Source organism: Heliconius melpomene, chromosome 6 (genome assembly GCF_056956725.1).
Source record: "Heliconius melpomene rosina isolate 202511_hmr_F chromosome 6, ASM5695672v1, whole genome shotgun sequence".
Taxonomy (NCBI): domain Eukaryota; kingdom Metazoa; phylum Arthropoda; class Insecta; order Lepidoptera; family Nymphalidae; genus Heliconius; species Heliconius melpomene.
Window position 1 is genome coordinate 4431288 of NC_140394.1, and position 12264 is coordinate 4443551.

The following is a 12264-nucleotide window of genomic DNA, read 5'->3' on the forward strand; positions in this document are numbered from 1 at the left end:
CCTTGAATGAGAATCGAATCAGCAATTATCGCCTATACAGTCACAAGCTGTGCTTCTGCACCACGACAGGGATAGACTAGAATTTAATTTATGTATTTTTATTTTGCCGTAGATTGTCTTAACTTTATTAGAATTCGAGTTTGAATCTTTTTTCATATTTGACGTACCGTCACAAAAAGAACATAAGGAAGTGGCTTTATAAACAATTTAGATGAAATTGAAGACTTACTTTGAAATTTATTCTTGGCTCCAAGTTAAATATTTTGGTTTAATATTGAACAATATACCGAAGTCGTAAAACTTATTACCTCTCAACATAAACACTCGAAGGCTGCGGTCGCGAGGTTGGGGCTATTTATATCATTAATGTCAAAAATGTATTAAAATATCACAACTTTTAGAAGGAACTTTTATAAACTATAAGCTTATAGTATCAAATAAACATATTTATTGAGTTACTAATATTAGGTACTTAAATAAATGATTTAAGTTATTTTTTAATTTTTATTAACAAAATGAATTGTATTTATGTATTTATATTCTCGTATAGTACTTAATTATTGTTAGCTATTATTAGAGAGAGCAAAGTCCATTTTCTTTTATATATGAAAAAAACTTTATTTTTAACGTTATATTTTACTAAGTTCATATCGTAGGTGAATAGATGGAATAGTTTTAAATGGAAAAATAAATGAAACTACAAACACACATTAATTTCGGATTTATTTATTTAGAATCCACGTTTGTAAAGTTCCAAACTTACACATAATGTTTGTTTAAAAAAATATAAATATGGCTAAAAAAGGACAGTCCTGCACATTGTGGCTAAAATTAAGAAAATTAAACTGTAGTTAAAGTTAAGTATCGCAATCACATATTCTTATAACAGTAAAAATTCACAAATCCATAAAAACATTCTACCTGAGCGTGTTAAACGTAATTTCACTATAAATAATAACGTTAACATTAATTTTAATAAAGAATGAAAATACTAAATATACAATAATTGTCAAAAGAATAATATTCTATCTACAATATACAGGTAACAAACATTTATCTATGTACATTTTATTCGGACTAGTACACGGTCGCAATCGAAGAGATTTTTAATAAATTTTTTTTACAAATTTCTTTACAAAAGTGAACACCGATGATCGCATTTTATTAATTAAAAAAAAAAACATCTGTTAAACAGAATAAAAATAGTAAAATATTATTTAAAATTTTCAAGCTTTCGTATTTTTAAATCGACTGTCATAAGTATGAAACATAATGTGTTGACTCGGCGCCAGGTGCCGCGCGTCTACAGTAAAATCTCTCTAATGTATGCAATAGAGATGCTGTAACACTATCCGCCTTAATGTTTTATAGATTTAAATTGCTTCCTTCATAAGAGATACGGACCATGAATTTTAATAAATAGCATTTGTTACCTCCCACAGTACCGAAAAATAATAATATGATAATTTGTTATTATTGCATCAGATTATTCTATTAGAAATTTATTTTTTTGAGTTATTATTGAAATAATTGAAGTTATTAATGCGAAATATATGAGGAGTTCACTTTTATATATAATTGCAAGTGAAATTCAAAATTTCACGTGTTACGTCACCTACACACTAACCGTTTATGTACATGCGGCATACCGCATAAAGCTCTCTTAAAAAGTTACAAAATTTTTTTAACATATAATAATTAACCTATCTATTTGTTTATATACAATTATTGCTATGAAAAATTGCGCTCAAAACGCATCAAACACCATCAAGTGGCTTATTGCCGATACTTATAAAATACAAATTAAATGCAACATTCAACATTTATACTCTGTTTAAGGGAATGTCAAAGTGACATATTGAAATAGTTGGCGGCATTTTTTTAATATATGCAAAAAATTATAAAAAACGTCAAATCTCTAATAAATTCATATATTTTCCAAATCAATATTATAATTATTTGTCTATTAATAAAAAGTAATCGGTATTTAATAAAAAATATATTATTATTTCGTTAAACAGAGAATAAATTGAAAGTATTAGCAACTAATACTATAACATGATTGGTTTTAACCATGATATGCTTTCATAATTGATGAAAGTGTCTACAAAGCTGAACAATGTTAGGTTAAACTAAATATTCACATGTTCAATTATCAAAATTCGATAAAAAAAACTTTGATATTAAGTTAGTAAAAAGCCTTAATAAATAAAAAAAAAGACAAATATGAATTTGTATAGGCCATAATATTACTTATTAGGTATAGTTATAGACACATTTGTTCAAAAGATTATCTTATTAAAGTCGAGGCTCTCTTACGTAGTACTAATACGTTTTAAAAAGTGAACTTTATATTAGCAGTAAATGCACATTACAGTAGCGTAACTTAAAAGTGATATTATTCTGATAATTCAGTCGTGTAGTGTATAAACTGATTGCTATTAAAATTGTATCTATTTAGTAATATATTAAAAGACATGAATTCAACTATAAAAATAAAATATAAAGCTGATCAGACGTTTATCTCAGTCTTATCTCTAAAAGTATTAATGTCGTAAATATTTAGGACACCTATTGGAGTTTCACCATTTATATTGGCAAATTATATATTTAACTATAGACTAAAATATCTATTCAAATATTAAATACATTTTACTTTAACGACAAAAAGATCCGTATAAAATTAAAGGAAAAGAAAAACGGCAGTCGAGTTGTATCACTAAATATTTAGGCCTTTCAAAAAAGTTCTGTAAATTAAAAATTACGAAAGGGTATTTAACTATATAGTTAATATATTCCCAGTAACATTTAGAATACTCTTCCACAGTTCACAAGGTGTTCTGATCAGAAGGTTCGTAGTCAGTGGAGGAGGCGGGCGACGGCGGCTGGTACGCGCGCGCCCGCGCTAGCGTCTATGCCAGCGCGGGCGCGGCGGCCCTCGCTCAGGGACGGTGTGGGTGTGCTGAGCTCAAAGAAGAGCTGCTGACACCAGAATCGCTGCTCTTTTCGGATGCACAAGGTTCGCCTCCAGCAACAAATTTAACAACATTTAATTTGTGGTCAGACTCACAAGTGTCGTCCCTCGCACCTCCTGGGAGCCCCCCGCTGCGCACGTTGGCTTTCTCTCCGACTGTGCCAGGATATCGCTCAATTCTGTCACATTCAGCGTCATCAGGCTGTCGACGTCTAATAGACCGTTTCGCTGTTGGAGCCGGCTCGGGTGGTCGGTGGGACGGTTCGTCAGTCCTGTGGACGAGTGGTGAAGTACGAACACGGACTCCACCTACGCCTACTCCCGCTTCGTAGCAACCAGAATCTCGAGGAAATTGACGTCGACCAAACGGTGAATCACCTCCCTCCGAGCTGGAGCCACCGCCCTCTCCTTCACCTTCGCCTTCGCCACCTAATTTTATAATTTACACTACTTTATTTATTAATAATGTAAATTTTGATTTAAGGCAAATATTAATAATTTAATTTTGGTAAAAGATATACAGAGCAGTTTGCAACTTTATAATCATAATTTATGTACTCGTAAAATGATAAGTACCAATGGTTTTAACATTAATTTATATTTTTTAATCATATTATACATAAATCGCAGTTTACAATTATAAAGTAAGGTTTATCACTTTAACAAAAGAAAAATCTATATTTTAAACTCACATTCAAGCTGGTGCAGCAATTGTACAGCGGCAAGGATACGCGTACGATGGTCAGGTGTCATGATCCCCAAATAGTCCAAGTCAGAAGGTTCAATTTCTTTAAATAACTCTATATCTTCGTAGCCATTACGCGAGAAAGCAACCATATACTCAGGTAAATCTATTCTTCTTAGCAGTTCTTCGACTGTTCTTGGTCTTGTTTCCCAAAGTCTTTCACGACTCTTGCACCATTTAGATGATCTTGACCTCATAGTATCTCTTTCAGATAGCACCTCAACATGTGCAAATTTGAAATTTCCAACTTTATTATTCAAAACACCACGCCAAATTCCGGAAGCGTTCATATTGATTACTTCTATAATATCTCCTTTCTGTTAACAAAATAAATAATAAATAGTTTAGTTAAAATTTCATAAGTAATTTAACTTGACTTTATTCGAAAGTTCAATTACTTTAAAGCAAACATTTCATGCGTGTTAAATGAAACTTATAACGCTTGACCGATTTAGATATTACCTATTATTTCTAGAAACATGAATTATTTTAATATGTACCTAAGTATTTTTAATTCTTTAGTGTATTTATTGTCTCGAATCTAATTATAAAATATTTGAAAAGAAAAGTTAATAAATGGCTACCTTATATTTCAAGGCATCCTTCTCATAAATGTTGGGCATGTAATCCACGAGTGCTCGAGCGCGGCACAGCATTTGCGGTACGAGCAGACTCCGCCCCGCCGGACTTAATTCTATGTTTTCTTCTGCCGAGAGAGACGAATGATTACTACCGGCACGAACCAATGCCTGGGTGCCTGTACATAAATATGAGTTTGCTTAGAGGCCTAAATAACAAGTTACATCTAGCCAAAATGATCAATGAAATTTAAATACCTGAAGTCACACATTAACTCTGCTATTCTTGCTGTTATTTAAAGCTTATTAATTAGTAGGAAATTCAAGATTAGCTGTAGGGGAACAATATATACATGAGATCTGTGACATAAATAATGGGCATTATGGTACATAGAAAGGAAAGACAAACTTATTTACAAATATTTTTATATTACACAGACAAAAACTTAATAAATCCACTCACTACTGCCTGAGCCGCTGGGAAGACTTTCAAAAGAACTATTAGAACATGGAAACGCTTGATCGCCACTTGTGCGTCGGTCGGGGGGTACGTCTGGCCCCCTTTCCTGTCTTAATCTTGATATTTTCCTTTGAACATCTTGCCGGAGCCCTCTTACTTTGCCCGCTAAATTTGAAACTCCTTCACATTCTTCGGCTGACTGGAATTATGTAGAAAACACATTAGACAGGAAGTGAAATCAAATGCAGCTGGATGTTTTTAAATTTTATTAAGGTAATGATCCCAAAGTTAAGGTAATTTACTGTTACCTTATGTACAGTTGCTATATGTTGTGAATCTGTTTCGCTTTCTTGATCTTCATAATCCGAGGACGCCGGTGATAAGGGATCGATGCCTATCCGATAGCCCGACATTTGCCTGTAACCTCTTCTACAGTCTCGTTCCGATCGGCTCGACTCTAGCGATATGGCGGATAACCGCGAGCCTATAGATTGTATATCGGACGCGGCGTAATCCCCGCTTTCCCTATCTCGCGCCGTCCGCAAGGGTATCACAGTGGTGGGGTAGGGGCCGCTTTGTGGAATTATTAATCCTCTCCGCGGGGCCCTCGCTAAACTTATATCTCCAGCGGTTCTTAACGATATAACTCCTTCGCCTCTCGGCTCGTTTCTCAGATTTAGGGTAAAACACACACGTCCATTTTGAAAAGAAGCGGCTGGAGCACCTCCACCCATTAGGAAATCTTCAGGATCGCTTTCGTATGGCGGTTCGTCATACCAATGCCCCCTACCAGAGAGACCTCTTGCTTCGTCGTCATACATGTACGTGTCGTCTGTAAACGAGTCCTCAATTAGGCTTGGAAGGCGCATAATTTAAAAGTGCAAAATAAAATATACGTGCTAACATAATATTGAAAAAAAGTTTACCGGTTAATCCCTCCTACAAAGTGGCGCTCTCACTGACAACACTGCGGGTAAGCTGTTTACGAACATCGTTAAGCCGTGCGTGGTTGATGCAAAATATTTTAAAACAACATGCATAACAGCATTTTGTCGCAAATTAAACATATTTTGTTGTTGGATGAAGATGATCTCACTAGCGTTTGCCGTTTACAATATGCAACACGTGTTTATGGGCAATCACTTGGTATATGAGAAACGAGTTTTCTCTCTTTTGTTTTCTTATTTGCATAAACAATTATAACATGACTGATGGAAGATGCACATCGAAAGCAGACCGAATGAATGATGCCGGACGATAAATCAATACACATTATCAATAATAAGCATTCCGCAACGATGACCAATAAATTAAGTGTCAAAACATAGTGCAAGCAACATGCTGTCATTATTCTCATCTAGAAGCTTCAATATTTTGACTTCTTCATATACATATATACATAAGAAGTAGTTGCTAGTAAAAAAGCGCCGAAAACAAATAAAAATAGCTCTTTGAAAAATAAAAACATGAATAAGTCAAAATATTACAAGTCTTCTAAATATACAATTTGTTCTAAAATAGTAATAATATTAACAATAATGTCATAATAATTGTAACTGTTTCATATTTTATTGCTAAAGATATTGCTCATAAAAGAAAAGATGGCTTTTAATAGAACATAAAATTTGATATTTTGTAGCTTCTATTAACTTTTGTTCATATTCTCGTATATAAAATACAAATTGAATCATTTTATTAAGCGACTACTGAAGTTGAGTTATTTATACTCGAATCTGTAGTTGTTTTTATAAAAAAAATATCTTAAAAAAATATCGAGTATTATAGCTTTTTTGTTGTTCCTTATAATTTAAGCTTTATTGAAATTAAATTTAATATTTAATGGTAATTACAAAATAACAACTTCAATGAGACTTAATAAATAAATAGTCAAAGCGATCGATACCTCCGAACGGGCCGCGTACTCCATCTCGTCCCATGTTCATAAGACCGTGTCTAATATCTCGTAAAATCTGAAACAAATACGATTATTTTACTTACAGCTCCTAAAATGGCCGCTCCTAAAATTAAATAAAAATATTTTTTCAATCCCAATTTGTATTCTTAGTCTTACAAAAAATATTTCAGAATCCCGCATATAGCAAGATAGACTGAGAGAACATATTGTTAAGGCACTCCGTTCCACACTTTCTGCAGAATTTTAGAAGCATTGCGTATTGAGTGGCAGAACTTAACGCAGAGCATTGCCTTGTTACCAGAGCGAAGTATTAAAAATACGAGTCAGAATAAAACGTCGCGCTGTGCCACGAAGGTATCACATTGCATTTAATTTCAGATATTATTAAAGTAAAATATTCCGAAAATTTTTTAAAACCCCTAAACACAAAAAACGTCGACATTATGATTTAGGCGTTAACTCTACTATATTTCTCGGTAATGAGATTATAATTTTAGGCCAAAGTAAGGTATCTGATTTGCATAATCACTGAACGTTGAAGCTCAAGCGATCATTGAGTTTATTTGCCGGAATTTATAATAAAAGGGGTAAATATTCAAGGCTTTACGAACCATAATTTCATTTTCAACCGTTAATGATCAATATATAAATATAATATTTATATATATGCATATAACGAAGATTTCATAGAAATGTTGATTATATCTATCTGCCTTTGATGAAAACCAATCATTTGCTTCTTCAATCTTTTAATATTCTACTTAAAAAAGATTGCAAGGGAGATTTAATTATTTAAATAAAATATTTATATTAGCTTGAATTCTATTTAATATATTTCTATAATTATCTATGCAAGTATTACTATGTTATAGAAAATGTAAGAACACTATTTAAAGGAGAACATATCTTTATAATATCTTTGCTCAGTTAATGTACTGTAAAAAATATAGATAAGAAATTAATAATTGAGGCCGCAGCAACACACGAGACGGTTGTGCGTTCGATTCCCACCCGGGGGAAATAATTTTTTTTTGAAGAAAAAACTTTAACAATTCAAACATTGAGACAACTACCAATGTGTTTTCTTCATTGTATTTGTGAACACGGATATAAATATTCAGAAGCTGTAATAAAAACGACCACTTTCACGTAAGTAGAAAAGTATTGAACGTTAAGTTAATTTATGCACGTTCTGCCAGAGCCGACACGCCAAGCAAATGGGGGGATTTGCGAGGTTCGAGCAAATGAGAATTCATGTCAGGGAATAGAATAGGATTTTGTAATCATTATATCAAATTAATGTTCAGTTTTAAAAACCGTATCCAAAGTTGTGCAGCCGTTTTCAAAAGGGTTATTACATTAACATGTAATTTTTGGTTGCGTTCTTTAAAGAACGGTTCATAATTGATATTTAAATAACGTGTATATTGTTGTTTTTGCATATTTTACCAAATACTTGGTAACGAAATTAATAGGAAAATTTGTTGATGCAGTCAGCTTTCGATAACCTAAAGAAAGATAGATAGATATATTGGATTTCTATTTAACTACGAGTACATATTGTTAATATTATAACATTAAATTACAATTAAATTTTATTATAAAGTAAGTATTTTTTTATTTAGTAGTTTAACTAAAGCAATTTCCTTATTATTATTATTTGAAGCTAAGCTTACTTGTATTTGAGGTCACTGTAACTAGGCAAAATTGTTTATTACCTCTATAAAATTTCAATGATCGACTTCAATGATGAGTTTCATTTTCATTTCAAATGAACGACAATTACAGGAAAATGAATTTTAAGCAGACATATTAAAGTCGAAATTCAAGAGAAATCTAAAATATTTAAGTCCATTTAATATTCACGAACCGTAGATTTACGAGCGAAACGTACTCGGTGAAGGGCTTCCAAAGTTTTGTATGGAAGCGATACAACTGCCTTTAATAAGCTTAGCTTAAGATTAGGGCATGATTACCCGAAGGCTCGGCGCACGCCCAACGAAATCACAGGATTAAAGACTCTTTTACACTACGTTAATTATTCTAATGTGAGTGCTAAATCACTAAGTTTGCATGTTTTCGCGTGAAAAATGTTCTAAATTGCTAAATCGATTGTGATAAGATTTGTGATAGATAAATACGTGCGTCAGCGTGTATAATAAGGGAGTTTTTAAATTGCGCTGGAATCTTATAAAGTATTACCTCTTCCTGTTCCCTCGCTAATTTATCTTTTTTCTTCATAGCTTCCTGAACTTTTAACTGGAACAAACACAAGCTCATTAATCATTTAGCTGCTCTGGCTACTTCTACAAATTACATGGAAACTAAACGTTTGAGTGAGGTCACTCAGAAAAACAATCGAGAAACTTCTCATTTATATACACATAATACGTATGTACATAGCCTAATTAATGCGTTCTACGTGATAATTAGCATTTTCTAGTAAACTAACGTTTAACCAAAATTAGAATTAAAACATTGTTAATTATATTATGATTATAAATAATGTTTCTACCGTTATATATAACGAATTGTTAAATATCTGGCGTAGCTAAATGCAAATACTATTTAATAGCAATTGCAAATGACACAAACTAACGAATTACGTACAAAAATGCATATAAATATATTTGAACAACACAAAATTTAAAAAAAAACAATCATGCTGACATAAAAAAATGGCATGCCGAAAAACTGTTCGTGCAAATTCGTGCATTTCAAACGCTACAGACATGTGCAATGCGTGCTGTCAGTTTTTTATAATACAAAATACATTTTTTTATACGATTACATTTAGATATTAAAATAGGCAAATTATATATGAATTGTAAATAGATCCACCTCCTTTCTTTGAGCATACCAAATGGAAACCAAAAATGTAGGCAATGTAGGAATTTTGAATTTTGAATTCTGTTACAACTCTGTTGGCAAACGTAGTGTAAATGATTAAACATAGTCCGGTAAAAATAGAAAAAAAAAACTATTAAAATTGATATTATCATTTTTGTACCTATCATGAAAAAGACTGCAGTCTTATATAAAGATATGTATTTCAACACTAAATTGATGAAAATATATATTCAACCCCATAATAATAAAACTTATTTACTTAATAAAATATAGGCGAACGTATACTGTGAAAAATTTAAGAAGTTTGCCGTCCAGAGCGTAACAGAAAGTTTTCCTGCGCTGATGGTTTGAGAGATACTGTGTAGTTGATATAAAATTCACCTAACGAGGCCATAAATTGTATAGTAAGTTGGCTAGTTTTCAATGACAAAATAAACATATTACCCCCAATTCAATTAGAAAAGTTTCTTTAACTTTTCTTATCAACTTTTTGAATTGACACAGATTCTCTCAAATATATTTCATTGCAGGAAAACGCTGGCTCACCCTATGTATAGTTTCTTCGAAGGTGTTTGGTTGGGCGGCACTCATTTGAAAGAAGCGGAGGCGATCATAGTCTCTGGGGTCAACCATGGACCTCAAAACGGTATCTGGGCCAGGGCCGAGGCCCAAGCCACTTTGTAGCACGCTGTCCGGTGTGTCAACCTGGAGGAAAGGTAAATATTATCACACAAGTCCCCTATCGGGTGACTCCAGTACGTAGAATATTAAATGAACTTATTATGTAACATTTTCGAACACAGAATTACAAGAATTTATGCTTTAAATCTTCTAACTACGCAAACTAGATACCTTCTAAATTAATTGCTTAAATTACCTACTGATGTTTATCTATTTAATCTAGCTTCTGTAATCTAAAACACAAAGATAAACAATTTAGCTGAGCCTTGGAAATTTTTAAACTGTTAAATCATAGTGATTTTTTCAAAGTAAATATAAGTTTCAGTAATTTATCAATAACAGTTAGGTATTTTTCTTGCTAGCTCTACCCTCAATATAGTTAACGGAGTTAACTTTGCAGCAGCAAAACTTTTACACAAATCACGGCCTCGCCGTTGTATGATAAATTATGCAAAATTACAGAGATTGTGGATTATTAATTGTGCTTTTTGTATTTATTTTATGGAAATATTATTTATATCCGCTTAAACATAATTGATTCGAAACCTGAACGCAAATATTTAATGTATTGTGTTACTAACAAACTAGATGAATTAACGAAGCTGAGGTAATCATATTAAATGATTATAAATATTTTAATAGCATTTCACATCATAACATTTTTTTTCAGCTTCACGCTAAATCCCCTAAATACGAGGATAGACAGGGGGAATCTAGTGTTAAAACTCTCCGTTCCAACTTTCCCGCTCGAAGCACTACACTCTCATTTTTACATACAATTTAAGTTTAGCTAAGAAAACAATTTAAAAATACAGTACCATAAAGCAAAAATAGATAAGGTAAAGATATCCACAATGTTATGAGCGTAATGACAATGTATGTGAAAATGATAGGACTATAAATTTCCAACGAGTCCGAATACGGTTCCGGGTCCGTATAGGAACGGTCTTTGTCGCCGTCACATTATTCCCTTATCAAGTGCGAAGCTAATGGGCGAGCTTTGTACGACCTATGATTAATCGATCTACGCCTATAAAACCTCATTGTGATGCAGATATCCTCAACGTTTTTCGCTAAGTGAGAATGATTTATGATTTACCTACATTGTAAATATTGTTCTCAATATTATAAATTTAAGGAAATTATGATGGCCAGTCGTGGGGCAGGCACTAGCGTGTGACTGTAAGCGCGACAGGTTGTAAGTTCGATTTCCACTCGAGGAAATCTATATATATATCAAATCGAAAGGTCACTCACTCATCACGAAATATCAGAAACTACATACGCTAGAAATCTCAAATTTTGCATAGGAGTTACTTATAGGACGTAGGTGCTCGCTAAGACGGGAATTTGCAATATTCGACTTCTGTTTTTGTGGCCGAAAGGTTGTATGAAAAAACGTTACTACAAATGCTAGGAGTCTCAAATTTGCATAGACGTCACTAAGACGTAGTCATGGAGGCAGAAATTAATAATAACATAGTTTAAGCGGGTAAAACCGCAAGCGGGCCGCTAGTTAAGTATATAGCGTCGAGTCAAAGTTAATAAATATCTATTTTAATATTTTCTTTCAATATGAATCACAATCCATAACGCAAATGTAATTGGACCACACTTTGAGTTTTCGAATTATTCCCTACACAACAAAGGATATCTGGACAAAGTGAAGCCTTTAAAGTTGCGCAACTACAAAAGTTATTCCTTGGGGCGCATTTATCACGTTTACTGTAGTCATATTTTCAAAGCTATGCCACTGACATAGATTATTTTCTTTGTACGTTAGCTATGTGAGCTTATTTGGGTTTGTTTTACATTCATATTAAAACTTGAGTCTTATTTGAACGTTGCCAGGTCAAGTCCAGTGAATGTAATTAAAATATGGAACAAACTGAATATGAATACTTTGATGTGAATATGAGGAACGTTTTTTACAAAAAATTTCGGGTAAACTTAAAGGGTAACATTAAAAAGGTGTGCCAAAATATTAATGAAAATATATTTTTCTTTTCATTTAGCTATACGTTGTATCCCGCATGTACTAGGGTAGGCAGAGGGAGTCTA

At 32.7% G+C, this 12264-nt stretch overlaps 1 protein-coding gene across 7 annotated transcripts in view; it reads right to left on the reverse strand.

Moving 5' to 3' along the window:
* Positions 1–706: 706 nt before the first annotated feature.
* LOC146538156 (uncharacterized) overlaps positions 707–12264 on the reverse strand; it is a 91040-nt gene continuing 79482 nt past the window's right edge. For 2 of the 7 annotated variants that reach the window (XM_085186434.1, XM_085186433.1), the window contains 8 exons: positions 10069–10227; positions 8875–8931; positions 6661–6727; positions 5066–5589; positions 4761–4956; positions 4304–4476; positions 3667–4036; positions 707–3403 (listed from right to left, as the gene is read on the reverse strand). In XM_085186434.1, the coding sequence (XP_085042560.1) occupies positions 2943–3403; positions 3667–4036; positions 4304–4476; positions 4761–4956; positions 5066–5589; positions 6661–6727; positions 8875–8931; positions 10069–10227 (2007 nt within the window). In that variant the 3' untranslated portion in view covers positions 707–2942. Of the gene's footprint in view, positions 3422–3666; positions 4037–4303; positions 4477–4760; positions 4957–5065; positions 5590–6660; positions 6728–8874; positions 8932–10068; positions 10228–12264 lie in introns of all 7 variants that reach the window. The other 5 variants (XM_085186437.1, XM_085186436.1, XM_085186435.1 and 2 more) reach the window with 4 other exon arrangements.